This window comes from Glycine max, chromosome 20 (genome assembly GCF_000004515.6).
Source record: "Glycine max cultivar Williams 82 chromosome 20, Glycine_max_v4.0, whole genome shotgun sequence".
NCBI lineage: Eukaryota > Viridiplantae > Streptophyta > Magnoliopsida > Fabales > Fabaceae > Glycine > Glycine max.
In genome coordinates, this window is record NC_038256.2 from 45,877,620 (window position 1) to 45,901,223 (window position 23,604).

Sequence of the window (23,604 nt, forward strand, 5' to 3'; positions counted from 1 at the left end):
CCCGTCAAGGCAATTCCTTTACTCAACCATTGCATAATGTTACTTGCTGAAAATTTATAAACTTACGTCACGTGGAGAAAATAATTGCATTTACTTTGTTAATAGCTTGTAAATTAACTTCGAGCATCCAACACATTTTGCATTGTTGTTTTTGTATTGGTGGTTCGTGAGTCGGTGGACGAGGTTAGTTCAATGTCTCATTTAAAGAAGAAACTCGTATCCTAATCTCATCAAAATATCATTTCACATATGGCTTTGCCTATCTTGAATCATTCCTACAAAATTTATCAGTACCCATATCGTGACACTTTTGAATAAAGGAAAAACGAGAAATTAGGGACTTGAGTATACTATTCTGGCTTAGGATAGACAGACAGGTATATGCCATTGTTGATTTTTGGTTTAACAAAAAAATATAATAACAGAACCAAAACATAATTCGTTAAATGGTTACATAAGTATTTTCCTTCTCCTTATTTTCAGCCATTAATTTGTTTGAATGTCTAATTAATGATGCTTTGTGATAGCGTACGTATAGTGACAATGGAAGAAAATTCGACAATTGCTCAACGCAACAACAGGTTATCAAATAATTGATACGAGGCAGAGCAGAACCTTGACGTGTTAATTAGGACATAGAAGAATTAAAAGCCAGTAACACTACTCTACCTAATTTGAAAATTTGAGAAATGATGCAAAATTATTTAAGCCATGTTTTTTTACATGTTTTCCGTACAAATTATTTAACCTATGTTTATGAAACCGAAGACAACGAAACTTTTAATGCAGAACTGTGTTTGGACCCCTCTCTTGTGGGTCGCTTTAGATAGGCACCACGAAAATGATAAGTGCTGTAATTAAAATGATTCAATGCTAGTCACAATAATAGGAGACCTTATCTCTCTTTTACTACACAATACATATGATCCTTAATTGTAAACTTTATCCTTTTTAATATTGATTGTGATTTTTGTTAGAATATTTCTAAAACCTTGAAACAAATAGACCAGCTTAAAGGGAGTACTACCACACCTACCAATAAAAAGAGGAGTAGTAGTACTATAATGAAAAAAGATTCCCTCATTGATGATGTTCCTCTAGCAATTAAATTCAGATTAGATTAGTTTGCGGCAATGATTAAATATTCACTAATATATTAGTAATTATTATCTTCGAAAATATATCCTCATCTTTATTTAATCTTTAAATATTTTATATATTTATTATAAATGAATAATGAGAAATATAATATTAAGAAATTAAAAATAACTTAAATATGAATAAAGATATTAGTTACATATTTTAATCAGAATAGTATTTTTTTTAAAATAAAAAGATAACTAAAAAATGGATGACGTGTCATTTAACATTATCCTATATATATACACGTGCGAAACTCGTTTTCCTGTTACCGTGAATAATGTGTAATTAGTGATTAATATTTGTTTTAAAGTTATGTTTTTTTTTTTTTGTCTACATCATAGGTATATTTTTTACTAGAAATAATTTTATTCGAGTGATTGGATCAACATAAACACAAAGAATTCTCTTTAAATGTTTAATCTAACTTAATATCTAAGAATTAAAGTTAAAATTACTAGAAAAAAAAGATTTCTGAAAAATTATAATTTAAGTTGATATAATAATTACATCGTAGAATTTCAATCCCACGGTGCATTGTCATATATTTATTACATTTTTAATCATCAATTCTCTAAAGAAATAATAGAATGCTATGTAAGTCAAAACAAAATCATCCTTCATTTGAATTGAAACTAATTAAAGTCACCCTTTGCGATTTGTTACTTTCCAAATTTCTATATACTATTAAAATATAATTTTAAACTTCCAAATATATATAATGACTAATAATCTCACTAACAATTTCCATACATTTACCAGTATATAAATGTCTTTAGTGTTGGAGAAAAATTAAGAGTTTAATGTTTATATATTTATGTAAAAAAAATATTGTCAATCATTTAGAAAAATAATATTACATATTAATTTTAAAGTAACTATTATTAGATTTAATAATTTTATCATGTATAATAATTTATGATTAAATAGTAATGTAAAAAACCTTTATATTATTGCTCTAATTAAATTAAAAACAATAATGATAATTATGCTAGATAATATGGATAAGAATTCTGTCACTTTTATAGATAATAGGTGTAAAATATTTATTATTTTTGTAGATAATTAATTTTTGTAAAAAAAACCTATCTGCATACTTGTAATAATTATTAGGAACCATCTTTAGGGAGGGGACGCGCTGTTTAGATTGACATTAGAATAAAGAATTAAAAAGACATAAATAAAAGAAAAATAAAGTGAAAAACTATTGTTTGAATAGATAGAAATATAAAGAAAAAGAAATGGACAATTTTCTCTTCGTTTGTCCAGAAGAGTGAAAAATAGAGCGGGGAGAAAAAAATAAATTACATGAAAAGTATTTTGATTATTAAAAAATTATAATTTATTCTCAATTATTTTTTCTTAACATAAATTTATTTATTTTAAATTTTTGTTTCTAGAAAATTATTTATCTTTTAAATAAATTAAAACAAAAATTGAAGAGAGAGAGAGAGAATTTCCCTCTCATTTAATCTCAATTTGGACGAAAATGTCTTTTTCTAAGTTGTACTAAAATAATTTGTCTTATTCCTAATTCATATTTTTCTCAAATAAACAATAAAAGTCTAATATCCTTTTCAATTTTATTTCTCTCTTTTTCAAGGTAAATTCATTAAAAGAAAATTTGATAAATATTAACCAGTGTCCTAAGGATATTAATTAAAAATTTTAAAATATAAATATTCTTATTGAGAAAAAATTATTATATCATGATCTTTTTTATATTCTTCTATGATTTACAAATAAATATATTTTCTTTTTAGTTCCTTTAACAATGCCTTTAGAATATTATTTAACAAGACCAAATAAACTTAAAGAAAAGGTGTCCTTAAGCATGTACTATAAAAGTTGTCCATCAAATAAAATACGATATATAAGAAGAAATAATTACTTTTATATAAAAAAGTTAGTTAAAATCATTATTTTTCCTAATTTTAAGTAAAATATAAGGTTATTTTTAAAATGTTATTTATTAAAATTTGACATCACGAATAAAATAGAATAATTGACAATAAAGTTGTAATTAAATGAAAAATATTTTAAAAATGATATTATTAATTAGGAGTAAAATTAATTAGATTTATTTATATTTGAGTCTAAGATATGAAGTAATTTTTTTTCTTATATACAAGGAGAATGACAAATCTAGAGGAGGAAACGCAGAGTCTAGCCCCCCTCCCTCTTGATACTTTTTTTATGTATATACATATGGATATGTAAAATTATGAAAAAATACTTTTGTTTGTTGTTATTATGATAATAATTAAGGTGATAACTAGTGTAAAATTATATAAAAGTAATTTTGTGTTTGTTGTTATTATGATAATGATTAAAATTATCATTATTTAAAATAAAAATTTATTTAAATTTATGTGTAATAATAAAGTTATATATTTAAAAATTTGCAATGAAAGAAATTTTTTTTGTCCCCTCTAATAGATTTATGGATCCATCCCTCTCAAAGGATTACTACTATTTGATTATTTACCATTCTCTCCATTCCAAAATGAAGGTAATTTTAGTCATTATTTTTTTTCAAATTAACTGATGTTTTCACTTTTTAAATAAGATATTCAAATATTTATTTTAATTTTATTTTGTAATAAATAATGTTGTATTGAAAAATGTAATAATATATTTATTGAAATTATGAGAGATACCAAAGATATTTTTGTGAAACTATCCTGATAAATACTAGGCTTCTTAGAATCCAGTTATGTTTGTTTGTGTAATATTTTTTCTAAGCAACTGAGGCAACGTTAGACAGAATTAAGTATTTTTCTTTTCTCAATTGAATAACATTGAGTATAGTCTCGAACAAATACTCTCTAGGACGGAGAGTGCGTAGTCTTATTTAAAAGGAAAAGAAAAACTATAACCTCTCACATTTTATAATAATAAAATCATCTTTTACACATGATAAATAATTACTTATATATTTATAACTACTATATATTTTGATCAGTATCTGTCTTACTTATGTACATTTACTTATTTCATATTCATTTAACTGTGTAATCTTTTTATCTGATCACGTAATAGTCATTTGAAAAGAGAAAAGGTAGAAGATGATAGAATGTTGAACAATTTAACAATAAAGACATACTCTATGTAATTTAGAAGTTGAGTTATTGGATCGGGCATTGCAGTTCACCTAGTGAAACCTTTTTAAAAAAAATAAAAATGATGGATGCATGAGGCATAGTGTAATGCTGTCAAATGGCTACACACTTTTCCATCTCTGCATGTTGCACGGTGTCCCGTCAGATTGGAAATCTCGACCAGTGTGCTCTCTGTGTGTTTGTATGTTTCTAGCACCAAAATTTAATACTTTATAAAAATACATGACCGTTTTAAATATTTTAGATAATTTTTTATCCACTTATAATATTTAATATCTTTATACATATTAATTAACAAACCATAAGTGCTTATCATACCATTAAACTAACTTGTTAGCTGTTATTTAAGTAAAAACATGAATATATATAACATATATTATTAATCAAATAATATATAATAAAAAATATAGTATATAATATATAATATAAATGATAAGTTATAGATTATAGTATATATTATTCTTAGTATAGTCTCATTTTATAGTTTATATTATGTTATAAATATTAGTAATAATACTATATGTTTATATTATAATATGAATTCATGTAGTTGTATTATTTTTTAGTTTTCAATATATACATAGTTAAATTTGGTGAATTATTAATTCACTGGTTTAACTTTGAATTGATGATTGGATTGATTTTTACAACATTATTAAATATGAATATTTCTTTTAATGAAAAAATTAAACTTTAATTTATCATATCATGAGAAACTAGTTTTTTCTGCTGCATCCAATCACATTGATAATATCATTATATTAATATACTCTGCATTATAATACTATAATTTAATTTTGTATTTATTGACATATTTATTTGGCTTTGTAAAAAAAATATTTATTTCTTTTTTATAGTGCTTTTGCTTTTTTATTTTCTGTACTAATAATTACTACGGTTTAGTTAATTTATTGAAAAAGGAAATAGAAAAAGAGGTGAAAGAGTAAAAAAGGTTGAGAAGGAAAGGAATAATTGTAAATTGGGGGTGTGGAGCCCAGGCAGGCAGGCAGGCAGGGAAACTGGGATGTCCACTAGCCGCACTACAATCATTCTTATCATGACATCACCCGTGACGTCACCACCCGACAACCCACGGATGATCCAACCCCTACACGTGGTAGCATCTTAACGGCGTGGTTCCCTCGGCCCACTGCACCCCATATTATTATCAGCAAAACCATGGTTCTATGTTTCCATTTCCCAAATTCTCATTATCTCTCTCTCTCTCTGTTTCGCTTTCACCGAAGAATAACTTGACTTTCCCGAACTCCACCTGAGAAAAAGATACCCTTAATTCGCAGGCGCGTCTTGTGTTGGACAACAACCACAAGATGATTAACTTCGAAGAAACCGAGTTGCGACTCGGCCTCCCTGGCAACGACTCAGCACTCAAGGGAAGTGCTGCCAAGAGAGGCTTCTCTGAAACTGCTTCTGTTGATTTGAAGCTTAATCTTTCTTCTTGCATTAACGACTCTGCCTCGGATTCACCCTCATCTGTGTCTACAGAGAAGCCCAAAGAGAACAAGACTACCACTGCTGAACCTCCTCCAGCTAATGATCCAGCAAAACCACCTGCAAAGTCAGTTCTTCTTCTCCTTATGCTTTCCCTTGATTTCAATTCCATGTGTTTCTTCCCATAGAAAATTTGGTTCTTTTTTTTTTTTTTTTGTTGGTATGAAAAGTTTTAGTTTGAGACAAAAATTTGAGGATTCTATATTCTGCTATGCTGTGCCTTTTTTCTTTCCTCTTGTTATCTGATCTATATAACCTGGCACATATGTAACTTAGATTTTGTCTGAGACATAGAAAGGGTAATATATAGCTGTTGACGAAAAAATGAATATTTTCCTTGTTTATGAAATGGAATCAGATTAGCAGGTTTTGTTCAATCTGTGAAACGATGATGCACAGAAAATTACTAATTAGAACGAGGAATTCTTCTTTACCTTGTTTGTAGAGTGTGGAAGTTTGAGGAGGAAGAAAGAAAAAACTGATTGATTTAACTTTCAATTGAAAAAGATAATAGAAAAAGAGATGCTGCTACAAGTTACTTAGAACTTTGAAGTTTGTTTCTGGTTGAAAAGGTCGCAGTTGAGTAATTAACTAGTTATTATATTTCTTATTGCTGATCTCTGCCTAGCTTTACTCTGCCAACCTGGTATTTTAAACATGTTTGAATTTTATTGTAAGAAAATAAATCTAAAAATTTGATTGTAAATTAAAGAATTTAATTATTTTGGCACGTTATAAAAGTATGATTGCTTCTGAAAGTTTTTTTTTTAAAAAAATTGTTTGTAATAATTTTGAAGTGTAATTTGTAAGAGTTTAGTTTAATTCACTTGGAGTCTAATTGATACAGCGGGCATACCATTGAATGACTTGTCTAAATTTGTCTAATGTCAAGAGTACATTAAAATTAAATTATATGTTTGGTTTTTTTTTCTTTCTAAAATTAATGAACCTTTACTTGAAAACCTTTTTATTTGATTTCTACCATGAAAATTACTAATGTTAAAGACTATAATCAATTGAGATCACACTTATAATTTTGACAGTTTATTAAGTAATTAAAAAGCAAAACATAGAATGGGTGTGTAATTAGGTATTGGAGTGTGAAAAGAGAATTGTGATCCTGAAAATGAGCAAGGGAAAGTGTTGAAGGATGGCGGAATAGAATGGCAACCAAGTTAATATTTGATATTTCTTTTGCGGATGGCATGGTTGGTTGTCGGGTAGACAGAGGAAAAGGACAAGACATATGGAATCTTTACTTTTTCCGTCCATGCAATTCAACTCTTTGAAAGGCTGAATTCTAGCAAAAACACAAAATAGCGGAAAAAGGATAATATAGTCCACCACGCCCCCCTGTCCTGTCGCCTAACACATTGCACATACCCATTTCCTATTTCTATCTTGCTTTACTATTTTCAAGGGTCCCTCCATCGAATCTCTTGTCTCCATTAAGAAATTATCAGATAAAAAACACTACAAAAATGTATAATAGTTGATGTAGACTTGAACCAGGAAGCAGTAACCTTAAAGTTTCAATTCTCATCGCCTTTGATGAACATCATGGATGAGATTAATGAATTGGGTGATACTAGTATCTCTGACCCCTAAAAAAAAAAAAGGAATCATGAAGCAATACCTCGATGATAACGATATGCTAATTAAATTAAAATTATTAGTTATTAGTAGGAGGGATAAAGAGGATGAATTATTGATGGTTATCAAAGTTGAAATTGCAGGGCACAAGTGGTGGGTTGGCCACCAGTTAGGTCATTTAGAAAGAACATAGTTCAAAGGAACAGCAATGAAGAAGAGGCAGAGAAGAGCACGAAGAATGCTTTCGTGAAGGTGAGCATGGATGGTGCACCGTATCTACGAAAGGTGGACATAAAGTTGTACAAGAGCTACCAGGAGCTGTCAGATGCGCTGGCTAAGATGTTCAGTTCCTTCACGATTGAAAAGTGTGGGTCCCAAGGGATGAAGGACTTTATGAATGAGACCAATGGCTCTGACTATGTACCCACATATGAAGACAAGGACGGAGACTGGATGCTCGTCGGTGATGTGCCCTGGGAGTCAGTGCCCCTTCATTCATTCATTTCCTTTTCTTTCTTTAATTATCAACCTATTTAATACTACCTTTTTTTGACAATTTCACAGGATGTTCGTTGAATCATGCAAGCGTCTTCGCATAATGAAAGGCTCCGAGGCAATCGGTCTTGGTTAGTCACCATACTCACTTATCCTATGTTCAAAGAAAATTATTATCTTATCTTACATAAAATTGTTTATTTCTAATTCACAGCGCCAAGAGCCGTGGAAAAGTGCAAGAACAGAAGCTGAAGAAGTGATTTCATCTGCGTCACAAGGAAGCAAATTGACTCGAGCAAGATCGAGTCTAATATAGGAATAAGAGTTTAATTATCATGTGCCTTTGTTATCTTTTTTGTAATTTTCTTATATGTGTATTATATGAATATGAGAAAATAGTTGGAAATTCGTTAGGGACACGAAATAATATAGAAGATGTTTATATGATCCCGTTTTTGTTTCCAAGTAAAAAATGTGACTTTGTCTATTCCATTGCCAGCTTGCTTACCTAATGTCAATGTTTCGGGTTAATCTTAACTGGGTTTTGTCCCTCTCCCATTTTCATTCAATTGAGTACTGTGCAAGATTCCTTCACATTATGCTCAAAGTTCTCTTGTCTGTCAAATTATAACTTATAAGTGACGCGGTTGGTTAAGGAGTTAGATACCTTTGGATCTGTAAACAAAGAGATAAGGTGGACCCGGGCCATGTGCTTCCTGTTACGGCCTAAGTTGAGGGATCCACTAATTTCTTCACATGTTCCCTCTTAACTCTCAACTCTTTTTTTTTCCTCTTTATTATTTATTCATTCTGGTCTCTCAATTACAATTGAAAACAAAGAAGACAATTCATTAATTTTTTTTAAAACTAATGAATTATCCTAAAGTATGCTAAATTTATTATTTTTAAAATAATTTAAATAATATTTTTTAATTGAATAATAATATAAAAATATTTTATACTACATTAGCATTAAACTCTAAAATTAATTATCTATCATTATTTAATTTCATTTAAAAAAAATTATCTTTTAGTAAAATTTGATATTAAAAATTAAAGAGTCATTAAAATAGAAGTACAAGTTAGTTTTTACTTTTGTTATTTATTTCTATTTTTTGTTTTTACTTAAAATTTTAAAGTAGGAAACAAATTAAAAATAATGTGACAATTTTGTAGTTAAAAAATAAAAACAAATAAAAATACAAGTAAATATCCTCTCATATCAGTTAATCAAAGAGTACACTGAGAATGATAGGTCAAATTAGTTTAGATAAGACTATTCTTAAAATAATTGATCCGCATAAATAAAAAAATTATAGGTATTAAAAAATAATCAAAAACAAATTTTATAAATACCCAAAATATATTTTATTGTTAAAATAAAATTAGAATATATAAAAATATCACATAAATATATTCCCCTTTTTCATTATATATTTTTTTTAGCTATTTCAACATATAATTTTGTTAAATGCTTATAAAAGTTCATGATCCAACAACCTAACTTTTAAACTTCCAGTTACAATTAATTTTTCACTTCAGGTAACTTTTGAATTAATTTTGTTAAACATTTTGTATAAATAAAGTTGAACGTCGGATTGTTTAACTGAAAGAAAAAGAAGTGAGAAATAGAGTGAAAAATAATAATAAACATTAAAGGTAAGATACATCCTACTTGTTCTAAAAAAATAGATAGAAATTAAACACCAGCAGCCATATTTTAGACAGATCTGACTCTAGCACAAAATCGCTAGTCTATGGTACCTGACTAAAGTCTACAATCTTTATTGATGTAGAAAATCTGGTTGAACATGGGTCCTAGACGTGCTAAACTTAAGATCCAGACAGCACATGTGACCATGCTTCATGAGCAGAAATATGCCCAGAAAAATGAAATTCAGATTAGTTAGGAACACGAATGAATGAATAACTGAAACAGACATAATTTTCGGTTGGCTTTGGAGTAGAACTGTCAGCAGCAACAATACTAATTACATCATTTAGATGCTTGTTGCTCTTCCATCTGCAACTTCTTGACACTCCCAGTCCCAATTGTTGAAACTGAAAGCTTAATTAAACAAAATTAACATCCGATTTTCCATTTGCATGTTTAACCAAAAAGACGCTTAAACGAGACTTAACAGAAACCTTTTTAGTAACGTTTCAATCGCAATTTAAAATTAAAAAGTACGGGCTTAAATTAACATCTCAAGTTCTCAACTATATAACCCAATAACTAAACTAATTATACATCATTTCCACCAGATAATGCTACAGACTTGCAGTATAATCGAACAGGGAAATATAACTGCACTGCATCAGATTTGCAGAAAAAAAAATTGTCAACTGACTCAACAACACCTACCTATAAATCGAACTTCTGGTTCTAGATTACAATAGTTGACAATGCTATAACTTAGAGAGCAAAATATGGCTCTGTACGGTGAAATCCTGAGTTAACTAACAGATTCTTAGCATGACATTTAAGAAAATCGTTTGCAACACATTCTAGTAGTTTACATAGAAAATTGAACAAAAACAAAGAATTAGAAGTTACTTCTCCCATACTTTTTTGGTCTAGGCCTCTAGGATCACAGGTATCTTCTAAAGGAAATCAAGATTATTTTAGATAAATTTAATTTTGCCTTTCAGTTAAATTGAAAGACTAAGATTTACTCCTCTTACACCTCAGTGGATAATATCCTATATGTGTGGTTAATGATCCCTAATCCACCATGATGGGGAGATTGCTGCCATAGAGCATTGGCGTTGGCAATAGTGCTACACTACAGGGGTATTTTGATACATTCTTGCACGTCACCCCATACTCTGAATATGAATTTAAATTTTGAATTTTAAATTCATACAATTATTGCAAGGAGGCTTCTCTATCTTTAGAAAAAGAAAAAGGACTAGACATTATAAGAAGAAATAAGTTATTAAAATTACATAAAATAGAAACAATGGAGGGGAAGAAACAATAAGAATGATAGCTGCATCAGACTACACAAAGAGCCACGTTGTCAAGTAATATTTGTTCAGTATTCAAGCAAGGGCAATTTCACAGAGAAAAGGCATTGATCTGTCACATGTATTTTCAACAAAACAGTATTCACTCTTCAGTTATATCGACATAATAAATTCTCCATAATGAGTACAATACCTGAAAAGTTTCACCAAGGTCCATGGTATGGTATGAGTTAGAATACAGCCAAGACCTTTATATCTCCAGACTTCACTTTTCTGATTGACTGCATTTTCCCACATGAATCTTATTCCAGCAATCTGCAAATGACAAACAAATTAAATTGTAGAAAAATCCAAATCCAAAAAGACTAACGAACTCCATGTAAGAACTTCAAAGATGCTTGAATACATGGCAATAACCCATACAAATCATCAAATAAATATGTGAAATTGAGATACACATTCCAAAAATCAAGAGAGAACAGAAAGTAAGATGCTTTTCAAACCACCTTTATTTTCTTAATCATCATCTGAACATATTAATACAAGAATGACCATAGCGAAAAAGCATGTACAGAGGTAAGCATCACTAGCATTCAGTCCTTGGCATTAGTTGCTACGTCTCAACTATAAAATGGTCAATAATTACAGTTAAGGAGCATAATCAGTAAAAAAACAAAAAACCAACAACATATAAGCCATGATGTTGGAGGAAATCAAAATAGTCATATGTGGCTCAAAGAGAAAATCAGCAATCTCAGGATGAGAAGCATGACCATGTGGTACACATCACGACTGCTAATTAGACATTCAAAGAAATGACCAAGTCATAGGAATTTGGATCAACATAGCACATTGAGTGCTGTCAATTAATTAAGCCTGTAATGATTACTTCACCTGATTGTAACATTAACCTCTGCATCAGAATCATTGGAATAATCTGAGTCACTACCAGAACTACCCATAGCTTTCTCTAGTTGCAAGGACAGTCTTTGCAACAGATTTGAATGGCAACAACAACAATGCCAGCTAGTGACCTGAGCTTCAGCAACCAATTCTATACCAAGGTGATTCTTTAAACATTTGGTGCGGAATAGAATCTTGGTTTAACCCTATAGTCTGCCATGCATCTTCTTTTCTTGTTCAGTTGTTCTATGTACTACAAAGTGAGTTGTTACAATCTGCACTACACTTAAGTTTTATGCTTGCCTTTTTCAGTTTCAAATGCTGAAAATTCAGCAGTAAACCTTCCAGCAAAGCATTGAACACTAGCTTATGAATGGGGCAAACTATGGTAAGAGACAAATACATAATTAAAACCAGATTAAACTGAGACATCATTTGATTATTCAATTAGCAACAATTTTTTAATCAGATTCCAGTTTTTTCTGCTAATTTGACACACATTTATTTTATCATTTAATTTGTACCCTTTCCTGATGTCAATGTCAATAATCATTAAGAAGCCCAGCATACATCTCCCAGAAGTTGAACCAACATAAAGCACCAAGTACAAAAAATTATTTCTGAATATGTGGCGGCATTTATGTCCTACAATGGAGCCATTTCCATGCAAAGATTTATCTCCAAATATTCAAAACTAACAATGAAACAAAGAAAATGATGATTAAATAAGGAAATCTATTCCGAAACCTTTATAAAGTACAAAAAATGATCAACGACCCATCACTCTTTTGGGCTTCTTCACAAAACTCAACCGAATCTGTTTCAGGCGGCTTCTCTTCCTAGCCATTTTCTCAGGCAAGGTTTCCCTCTTCTTCACACCCTTGACAACCTTCTTCTTCTTCAAATACCTCGGGTCAACAGCATACTCTTTGAGCATCACAGGCAGCCCTCTACTCTTCGCTTCATTGAATAGAGCATTAGCCTTATCGATACGATTGTGAGCACCCAATTTTCCCATCAACAAGTCATAAGTTATAAGCCCGGGTTCACACCCACCATCCTTCATCATAGCAAACACACTCAAAGCATGATCAACCCTCTCAATGCCACACAAAATCTTGAGGAGCTGATAGTAAGCCTTCTTATCTAGAAACTCACCAAACCCAGCAGACCTCATCCTATCAATCATCTCATCCCCCTCTTCCAACCTAGCAGCCTGATACAGACTCCTAATCAAAACAAGAAAAGTAGTCTCATTAGGGTAACACCCCCACTCTCCCATGCTACGAAACAATCCCAAAGCATCTTCGGTCTTCCTAATCTTACATAAATTCGTTATCAACACATTGAATGTCTCCACATTCCTTGGAACCCCACGGTGCTCCATCTCCACCAACACCTTCTCTGCTTCCGAGTGAAGTTGAAACGGATCCTTTTGGCGACAAAGCTTGCAAACGCAATCAAGCATGGCATTGTAAGACCCCACACCAAGCTCAAACCCACCACGATACATCTCACCGGCGAGCCTTTGAGCTTCATCGAGCTTCCCATCAACGCACCACCCTTTGATCAACATATCACACGTGGCTTCGTCGGGGAAAAACACCTTCGCCAAATCCTTAACCATTTTTTCCGCGTAACTAGCGAAACCCTTCGAACACAGCTTCTCCACGACCACTTTTAAGGAAGCACGATCGCGCTTCAGCCCGTAGTCTCTCTCCATTCGCTCGAAGAACTGAACCGCCTGGCTGGGGCGGCCCGCGCGGACGAGGCGGTCGATCGCGGAGGCTAGGGTTTTGGGGCCGGCGGCGGGGGAAGCGGCGGAGAGGACGTCATGCGTGGCCTTGAAGTCCTTACGGCGGCCAAAGTAGTCGACGAAGTAGGAAAGAGTGTCGTCCGTGTGGGAGAATTGGGGGTTGGAAGAGAGCCATTGATGGAACCCTAATACAGTGCGGCCAGATTCGTGGGAGAGGTTTAGGGTTTGGAGAATCAAATTGGGGGTTGGAGTGATGTGGGAGAAGCTCAGGTGAAGGCGCTGCGAGACGGAGAGAGCGTCCGAGTCTGGCTCTTTGAGAAGCTCTGAGGAGAGGGAGTGCGCAATCTGATCCGTTTGGGTTTCCGATGAGAAATGTCTGATTATGAAGAGCGAAGAAGGAGTGAGGAGGGTTCGGGAATGGAAATGGGAAGAAGGTTGTTGGGGAAACAGAGGAGGAGGGTGAATCGGAGTGGGAGAAGTGAATGATAAGGAACGAGAACGGAGTAAGAGCTTCCGAAGATGCAGAGGCGCTAATGGCGGCATGTTTAGGGTTTCAGAGTGAGTAAGAACGGGACTAGGAAGAAGAAGGAGGAGAAGGAACAAGCTACAAGCTAAACGTGCCAACAGCAAGTTAGCCCAATTCAATTTTGGGCTTTTGGGCTTTATTGAGCAGTAGGGTAAATTATTCTCCTGGTCACTCAAAAAATATTTTCTTCATTCTTCAATTTTCGCAAGTGAATGATCAAGGTTTCCTTCAAAAAAAAAAAAAAAGTAAATGACTAATTTAATTCTTGAATTTTTAACTCAATGTTATCTTACTTAAAATCTATAATGTTGTTATATATGCTTCTTTTCTCTGAAATGAAACTACTTGAATAATCTTACCACTTCAAATCTTATTCTCTCCTCACTTAAAATCTATAATGTTGTTATATATATGTTCCGTTCTTGTGAAATCAAACTACTTGAATAATCTTACCACTTCAAACCTTGTTCTCTCCTCAATGTTTCTCCATTTTCAGGATAAGAACACACTTTCTTTTTTCATAGCAACAATACATTCTTTTATAGGTAAATAGTTACTTTTGTCCCTAATGAAAATATAAAATTTAATTTCCAAAAGTGTAAAAAGTACGACAAATACATCCGGTCGTTAATTTATATTTGTCACCATTAATAAAATAATCTACATGGTATAGAGGGATGAATCTGTCACTAAAATGATTATCAACGTGACGATGCTGACTAGATTAGATGAAAATTTTAGTAAGATACAATTTTTTAATGTAAATGTCAGTAATTTTTTTTAGACCTAAATGTCAGTATATTCCATTGGACCAAAATATCAATAAGTTATCATTATTGGATGAAAATGTCAATAATTTTTTATTGGACTTGAATATCAGTATGTTTCTATTGAACTAATTTGTTAGACCTAAAATTTTGTTTCATTTAAGGGTAAATTTTCGTTATTTTTTATCGTTACAAACATAACATTACAATAATCACTTAAAAAAATATATTGACAAACATAATTTAAAACAAACATGATAATAACAATAATATTGATTATCAATCTTAATTTGTCTGTCACAATAAAAATTATCCAAAATAAACATTGTACCAGTTTATCAAAATAAACATTGTAACAGTGTATCAATCATTATAAATCTTTTCAAATTATAATAATTGATCACAATCTACTCTAAATAAAAGATAAATATATTTTATATTTCACTTCTTTGAATCTTTAGTATTTTATTAATGATGACAGACGGAAATTAATGTGCGAATATATTTATCGCACTTTTTACACTTTTGAGACTAAATTTTGTATTTTCATATTTCAATGACGCATTTGTTAGTAAATTACACATTTAGGGATAAAAGTGACTATTTACCCATTCCTATTTGAGAAGATGAAAAGTAAAAAAAAAAATATATAACAAATATGTTCTTATGTTAGGAATTACAAATGACTACATTGACAATCATTTGAGTGACAAATTTGTCTCGGTGCCACACATATTATTTTATTAATGACGACGAACGAAAGTTAACAACCGAATATATTTGTTGCACTTTTTACAATTTCAGAGACTAAATTTTATATTTTCATTGTTTAGAGACACACTTATCAACAAATTACATATTCATAAACAAAAATGACTATTTATCCTATTTTTATGTTTCCTCTCATTCCCCCTTTCTTTCACTATCTTCATCTACTTCAATCTCTTGCTTTAGTCTCTCTACATCTTTGTTTCTTTCTTGCCTAGTCTCTTGCTCCAAGTGTTAGGATTTTTTCATCCTGAAAACTTAAAGTTACTACAGTGAAGCACCTCTTGGAGTTATTCAGATTAAATAATCAATATTAATTATGTGTTTCTTCACTTCATTTACTTCACTATTGTACAATTGTATATATGAAATTTTTAATGATTTTAGTACTCGGTTGGTTTTTTTGGATGTTTTTCTTAACATTCCAAAAAAATCTTTTCATAACAAATAATAGTATTCCAAAAAAACTTTGTGAAATATTATGGGTATGAAAGATATATATGATAATAAAAAATAATAAATAGAAGTGTGTACTGAGCAGGAGGATAGATATAACAAAACCCTAAATCTATTCTTAGTATTCACTTTTCCCCCTTTTATCACACATGACTAGAAGGGTAAATAATCCAGTTAAATTGAATACTTTAAACAAGTTTAACTGAAAATAAAACTTGAATTTAACTTATTTATAACTTAATTACCTCTATTTTATAAAAAAAAATATTGAATTATTTTTTAACCTTGTCAATTTAGTTTTTTTTTTTTGGCCAGCACCTTATCAAATTAAATCAAGTTAGTAACAATTTACCGATAAAAAAAATATGCTCAACATGTAATATGCAATTTTTTAAAAAAAATAGACAATTACGTTTTCATAATTTAGTAAGTGAAAAATTCACAACTTTTAAAATCCTCTTTGTATACAAATTAAATTAATTATTTTGGATAAAAACACGAGAGAATTATTTCTTAACGAGAGAATTATTAACTTCCGTGAGAAAATTGACATCTAAAAAAAAGAATATCAAAAGCCGTCATGCTTCTTGATTGCTGTGTTGTGATTAGTTTAATGGATTACCATCTATAAAAGTTGTACACAAAATAATCCACCAATAATTTATTTTACAATCATGGAATAGATAGGGTGAATCCGTTGCTGACAAAAGTTAAATTCGCTATTAGTATGCGAATGGATTTATTCAGCCATCGCAATCACCTGGTTTACTTTATTTTCATTTTCAAGCATACCTACCTTCTCACTGGCCAAAAGAAACATATAATTTCAATTTACACTGCTTATTCAAAATTGAAATGATAGCTTACTTTCTCGATATGGTATTTACACAAATAAAACAAAAGCAATTTTTTTTTTTAAAGAAGCAAAAGCAATATTTCTCAATACTTAAATCACGGTATATTCTTAACAGATAAGATTGTAATATGATGACTATATAATTTTTTCTATTTAATTGTTGAATTTTAAGAAAAAAATTGTTTTTATCTGTTATTTTTAAAATTTAAGATAATTTTTTTTATCAATTATACACCTTACATTACACTTAATATCATATTATATATATATAAAAGAAATAGAGGGGGTAAAAATTTGACCTGAAAATTAACGACGGACGGAGTATTAGTTAGTGCTTATGCATATTAATTTAACGGCAAAAAGAATGAAGGAAGATTGAGTGGTTAGTGCGCCTCTGAGCTGCCAAGATTGACGAATTGGCCATGAGACGAGAGTCTTGGCAGCCTCATCGTTTTATAAATATGGCTTAGATTTGTTTAGGTACAAATCTCGTTGGGTTCAGATTGTTTTTTAATCTGTATATTATATAGAAAGATTCATAAAAAATGAATGACTAATCTCCTAGGACTGCCTACCTTTACTATATATAGGTAGAACAGGCTCTAGTCTGTTAGACACAAAAACTAGAACAAGATAATTAAGAAGGTAGAGAGTAGAGAATGCGGAGCGGCTTAAGATTGTTGGGTGTGGTGTGGTGTGTGATGATGGCAACAAGAACGAGAACAAGAGTGTTAGTGAGTGGTGAGAGTGCGAAGAACGTGAGGGCTACATATCATTTATATAACCCTGAGCAGATTGGTTGGAACTTGGTCACTGCCAGTGCCTACTGCGCTACATGGGATGCCAACAAGCCCTTGGCTTGGCGTAAAAAATATGCATGGACTGCTTTCTGCGGACCCGTTGGGCCTCGTGGCAGAGAATCTTGCGGCAAGTGCTTGAGGGTATGTATTACTAATTAATTTATGCATGATGATGATTTTTAATATTAAGAAATTGTACGTGCTGCTAATTAATCAGGTGACGAATACCGGAACTGGGACTGAGGCTACGGTGAGGATTGTAGATCAGTGTGCTAATGGAGGCTTGGACTTGGACGTCAACGTGTTCCGACAATTGGACACTAATGGAGTCGGGAACCAGCAGGGTCACCTTACTCTCAACTATCGTTTCGTCAATTGCGCTGATTGACGAAATATCTCTCATCTCAGCTATCTCTATGACTACACCATCAATAAAATAAAGCGCTGTTGGAATTAAATTCAAATTAAACAAACGGTGCTATTCGGAACTACTTCTTCTTCCCTTCCCTCATCTGCTATATATAACTTAATTGCCACGTATTTTGGCTCTGGCGGTAGGGTAGCCATAAGCAAAACTTCTATTTCAGACATTAATTAAACAAGTAATATATAGCCCCGCATATATATACATATATATACACACACGCAGCAGAGCACCATAAAACGATAATCTTTGTGAGCGTCAATGCTCTAGGGTGGAAAGAAACTGATCCAGTAAAAAAAATAGCCGCGATTACGTTTATCATATTCTATATACTCATGCAGTATGAAACACGAGTGACAATTTTAATTACTTAAGTTAGCTCTTTATTATACTTTTCAAATCAATGGAATACAGTCTAATTAAAATTATATTGACATGAAATGCATTTTTTTTTGTCGTGACGATAAATTTAATCAAGATGGACTATATTACATGAAACTGCTGTTATGTCACAAAATTATTCACATCACTGCATCAGCGTATTTTGTTAATAATTCAATAAAATATTAGTAATGACTGAATTGAATTTATACTTTAACAGTTAATTACTATGCTACTTAATGTTATTGTCACGTCACAAAAGTGATTCGCACTATTTTAAATGTTAAAAAATTACTGTAAATAAAATATCAATGATTGGACCAAACTTTATTGATTTGAAAGATATGAGAACTTAATTTAAGTAATTGAAACTGAGTACTCCAGGAATCGAAATCACTCATTTGGCAAATTACTAACCAAAAATATAATTACTTAAAATTAAATTTGATGGATGGCTAATGTATAGTATATTTTTCTTTTGGATAAATATTTTAACCCATTAATTGTGGATATAATAATATATTTATGCAAAACTCAGTATAACCGTAAGTCATATAAATGATAAACGCAAGGATACAACCAAATAAGCTGCATTTGTACTGAATTTTAAATATCCTACACCCTATATTTATTAAAAAGAAATCATCACAACTGTTTGAAAATGAAAGTTAAGTAATTCAGGAATTTCATTGAAGATTTTTTAAATATACTAATAAAGATAGATTATTATAATGCTTTCCTGTATGAGTTTAATTTACCACGGTTTTAGGTCTTATGTTATGTGATCATTTATGTAAAGAAGAGTTGTGGTGCAGCCTGGAGAGAGCTCAATTTACAAAGCACATCTCGCCTTATAACAAATCATTTTTAATGTCTAAGTATAATTAATAAAGTAAAAAAAAGTATCTAATTCAACTGATTAGCAATACTGTTCGAGCAAATGGAATAAGAAGAATTTTATGGTATTCATCCCATTTTGAAATTTTTTTTTGTGATATTTGACGTTTAGCAGGCGAAATAAATAAAGTAGATGAAAATTTAATTAGTGTGGTCCCACTTAATACTATATTAGTGGTGAAATTGAACTGGTGTTAACTTTATTTTAGAATTCGTGAATGTGATGCGACAAGAGATACACGCTTACGTACGTTAAAAGGCAATTATTAAGAAGTATTTTCAATATTTGTTAAATATCTAAAAACAAAAAAAGTATTAATAATAATTAGGATTTTAAAACCATTATTAATAATGTATTTAAATCTGGATTTTTTAAATAATAAATACTGGTGTTAGTGTTTTTTAAAGGAAGTATTTTTTTAAATAAAACTTAGTACATTTCTTAATTCTTGAACTAGGACACTTTTAAATTTTAATACATGTTTGCGATATTTACCACTGTAAACCAACTGTGTTTTGAATATAAAATAAGAAAAATCATTAAGGACCTTCATGTTAAAAGAGACCCAAAGAGAAAAAGAATAAGCAAAGACATTAAAGATATTGTAGATGTGATAGATGATCTAATAATGTAACAATAAGAAAATAAATCAAAATGATAGGTATCAATGTAAGATTTACATTATTGAGGTGTTCAAACATAATAAAATAAAAGCTGTATAGAATACAAGGTTAATCAAAGGCGAAAATAAAGCCTGCTTCAGATACCATAATACACTCGATTTTTTTCACATGTGACAAACAAAATCCAAGCTCTCTTTGATATGGTTAAGAGATCCATGAACATAACTGGACAAGACAACATTGCCTGGGAAAACTACTCTGTTTTGTGTCAATTCCTTTATTCACATTCTAAAGACAAGAAATGCGCAATTTGCGGCTAGGCCTAGGCTAGCTCTAATTTTTGTCTCTGAACCTTTCGTCCCATCTCAATCCAGTGAAAATTGCATCATATATGCTCAGTCATAAGCATAGCTCTAGAAGGTAGAAAGAAATTATAAACTACAAATTAAGTGGAAACAGTCCATGTTTAAATAAAATCGCAGATAGGATTGCAGAAACATTGTTCAAGTTGCATGTGCGAGATAGCGAAATTTAATTAAGAGTGTTTTAGGAGAGAAAATACACCTCACCCGAAGGATTATGTTTAAGGAATTTTGACACAATTTGTTTGATTTGGTAGTGTTCCATTATGTTATCATAATGTACTATGCTCATAACATAATTGAGCACCACTACTACTAACATAATGGAGTAGTACTAAATCATTCAAATTGTGTCAAAATCCGTTAAACATAACCGTGTTTGGATAAAGAAATTATTTTTTTTAATTTTAAAAATTTTGTGTTTGGACCTAGAAGTCTTTGGGTCCAGTTTCGTCAAAGATGAGGGGTTTTTGAGTCATGACGAGGTAGTACTTGACGTTTTCTCTGAACTTGGAAACACTCTTGAGATCGACCTTGATGCCCTCCTTGAGTGTTATAACGACGTCGCCCCACTCTCTGATGAAGCGTTGCACGATCAGCACGTCCTTGATCACGTTGTAGCCGAAGTCAGTGTGGTCCTGCCCCGTGAGGCTCGAGATCAGGTCACGTGGAGGTGATGAACCTGTAGCATAAGTACATGGCGTGTGAGACCGTGACAAGGGTCAGGGGAAGTCAAAAGAGGGTGAAATCAAGAAGGAGGTTCGTTGTAAGGTTGCCGTAGTAGGCCATGCCATCAAAGAATATGGTCTTGCCAAAGGTGGTGGTGGGGGAGGGGTGGAGGAGGTGAGAGAGGACACGTGGAGCTGTGTGACGGAAGCAATGGAGGGTGTGGGGTTTGAAGGGGAAGAGGGAAAGCTGGAGGTTCGAAAAAGATAAAAGCCTATATAAAAGAAGAATTTCAATCTCTAACGTTTTAAAAAAAATTAAAATTTTATATTTTTAGTTGTTTAAAACTCTTATTTTAAAATTTTATAAATTTAAATTTCTATTAAAAAAATTTAAGTTCTCTTGAAAAATTACTTTAATCTTAAATTGTTTTATCCAAACAATCTCTAAAGGACAAATACTCGGTTAATTGAGAGTTAATTATATATTGATTATTCGCCGCGTGCAAGGGAAACTAAGACAAAGAGCTTCAAAAATCATATATTTTTTATTCCTGACTGGAAATTTCAACCTAAATCAACTTCTTAACGTGACCGTCATCAATCAGTTTATATTCCACATAATTTTCAATGGCAATCTTTGGATCACAATGGTTTCACTGGTGTTAATCAAACATGCATGTATCTCATTATCATTATTTTTTGGGTGCGTGTTATCTTATTCTCATGTTTGGTGGATTCTAAAGGGAGAGAAATTAAAGTATATGTAGTATGTACACAATTTTCCTAATAGATTATAATTATATATATGGTCTCTCATATTCTGTATATATGCATATATATTAATGTTTTTCCTTTCAGATAAGATAAGTAATAATATTAGTGATGCGTTTCATCATGCTTCAAATCTGATTGTCTTCAAAAGAGAATATATGTGAGAAATAAAATAAATTTAATTTAACTAATTTATAGGGTTATTAATTAGATTCAAACTGACTTTTTTTGGGTACATAAATGTAAGAAATATAACTAGTTGTTCACCGAGACAAATCTCTCCCTTGGGAGATTTGATGACACTCATGTAGATTGCCTAATTCAAATAGATTTTTTTTTTCCATGCATGATACTTAAGAGTCGGATTCAAGCCCAGACTACTTCTTTAAGTAACTCAAATCCAAAACATGCATCAATAATGTTGGGAACACTTATAGTTTACTATTATTATTATTATTATTATTATTATTATTATTATTATTATTATTATTATTATTCACACTTTAATAAAATTCGATATACCATTTCGTTTAATTTTATGTTAGTTATTTGAGTAACTAATCTTTTAATAATACATAAGTCATGTTTTAGTAAATTTTTAAACCAAATTTATAAGTAAACAAAATTAATTAAAAATTTTAAAACTATAATAACTTAAAAAACTCATATATATATATATATATATATATATATATATATATATATATATATATATATATATAATGATGTATTATAAACATGTCTTTTATGTAATTATATTATATTCCTCAACAATCTTATTAGCCATTTTTACTTAAAATTTTTAATTTAAATAAGTTGACATATATAACAACTTTCAACATTAAGATAACTTATCAATTAATTTTATTAAATATAGTCTATATAGGTATATAACACCTTTTTCCCTTTTGGTAGGATATATAGACTAATTAATATAAATTATACTAAAAGTTACATCATTAATAGCTTTATATAAAATGTAAATTTTATTAAATCAAATCCCGCTGCAAACACTCCTATTAAATACAATTAGATTTAGTGACTTATACCCAAAACCAACCCTTGTAATAAGAAATTACATATAAAAAACTAATTTAACTTTTTTTTATAGTTATACATTGTTGATATAAAATAATTCATATAATAACAGAATATATATTGTCTGCATCATTTGCATGTGCTGCTAACATTATTCTCTTATAACTTATAATGTATTATAACTGAAAATATAAAAATAAATAATTATTTTCATAAACTTGTATATAATTAACAGTATATTTTAATTTTGATTATACTCATTTTATTCTAAAATTATTTTATATTATAATGTATTCATCTTATAGTAGTTTAACCTCGCTCCCAAATAGTATTATTACATAGTCAATTTTAAATAAAACACACACACACATATAATTGAAGAACAATGTAAAAATAAATAAATTATATTGACACAGCAGATTTGTCATCAATTCTTAATTAGAATAATATTTCTTACTTTTATGCTTTTTCTTTTCTCTTCTTTCTTCTATCTTTTGTCTAAAATGATTAATTTACCGCATGCATGATTTTTTATCTGAGGATTGAATATTCCTTCTAAAAATAAGATATCATTCACGAATTGCATGCGTTAAAGACTATGTAAAATATTGTAATGTAATTCCAATGCTATACGAGGAAACAAAATCAGTTGGCAATTTGCATAAGGTTTGATTTTTACTATCATCATTCATGCCGGCCCTAATGAAGCCTATAAATGCAAGCAGCACATCTAATTCAACAGCAAGGCAAAGTGGCAAATTAATCAAGCTTAACA

General features: G+C 30.6%; 3 protein-coding genes across 6 annotated transcripts; 2 read left to right on the forward strand and 1 right to left on the reverse strand.

The window, feature by feature from the left end:
- The first annotated feature begins 5,451 nt into the window (after positions 1-5,451).
- LOC100499872 (AUX/IAA family protein) lies at positions 5,452-8,386 on the forward strand. Its single transcript, NM_001250283.2, has 4 exons — positions 5,452-5,841; positions 7,511-7,846; positions 7,932-7,993; positions 8,077-8,386. Exons 1-4 carry the CDS (start codon positions 5,594-5,596, stop codon positions 8,112-8,114), a joined length of 684 nt encoding a protein of 227 aa, NP_001237212.2. The 5' UTR covers positions 5,452-5,593; the 3' UTR covers positions 8,115-8,386.
- A 1,105-nt stretch (positions 8,387-9,491) lies between these two features.
- LOC100808101 (pentatricopeptide repeat-containing protein PNM1, mitochondrial) lies at positions 9,492-14,120 on the reverse strand. Of its 4 annotated transcripts, none has more exons than XR_001387011.3 (3): positions 12,483-14,120; positions 11,026-11,147; positions 9,492-9,923 (listed from the first exon to the last, which is right to left on the reverse strand). XR_001387011.3 is itself a non-coding variant. In XM_003556422.4 (2 exons), exon 1 carries the CDS (start codon positions 14,032-14,034, stop codon positions 12,505-12,507), a length of 1,530 nt encoding a protein of 509 aa, XP_003556470.1. In that variant the 5' UTR covers positions 14,035-14,113; the 3' UTR covers positions 9,492-11,147; positions 12,483-12,504. The 4 variants fall into 4 exon arrangements, 1 of the variants encoding a protein (XP_003556470.1); XR_005890331.1 differs by lacking the exon at positions 9,492-9,923 and adding an exon at positions 10,036-10,170 and having other exon boundaries at positions 12,483-14,113; XR_005890330.1 differs by lacking the exon at positions 9,492-9,923 and adding an exon at positions 10,036-10,175 and having other exon boundaries at positions 12,483-14,113.
- Positions 14,121-17,376: 3,256 nt separating this feature from the next.
- Positions 17,377-18,129, forward strand: LOC100500393 (pathogenesis-related protein PR-4-like). Its single transcript, NM_001250418.2, has 2 exons — positions 17,377-17,805; positions 17,882-18,129. The coding sequence occupies exons 1-2, from the start codon at positions 17,524-17,526 to the stop codon at positions 18,050-18,052; spliced, it is 453 nt and encodes a 150-aa protein (NP_001237347.2). The 5' UTR covers positions 17,377-17,523; the 3' UTR covers positions 18,053-18,129.
- Positions 18,130-23,604: the final 5,475 nt, after the last annotated feature.

Coding starts and splice junctions, on each gene's coding strand:
- LOC100808101 (XM_003556422.4), bottom strand. CDS start 14,034: ATGCCGCCATTAGCGCCTCTGCATCTTCGGAAGCTCTTACTCCGTTCT.
- LOC100500393 (NM_001250418.2), top strand. CDS start 17,524: ATGCGGAGCGGCTTAAGATTGTTGGGTGTGGTGTGGTGTGTGATGATG. Junction 17,806..17,881: donor CTTGCGGCAAGTGCTTGAGG/GTATGTATTACT, acceptor CTAATTAATCAG/GTGACGAATACCGGAACTGG.
- LOC100499872 (NM_001250283.2), top strand. CDS start 5,594: ATGATTAACTTCGAAGAAACCGAGTTGCGACTCGGCCTCCCTGGCAAC. Junction 5,842..7,510: donor CCAGCAAAACCACCTGCAAA/GTCAGTTCTTCT, acceptor TTGAAATTGCAG/GGCACAAGTGGTGGGTTGGC. Junction 7,994..8,076: donor CTCCGAGGCAATCGGTCTTG/GTTAGTCACCAT, acceptor TCTAATTCACAG/CGCCAAGAGCCGTGGAAAAG.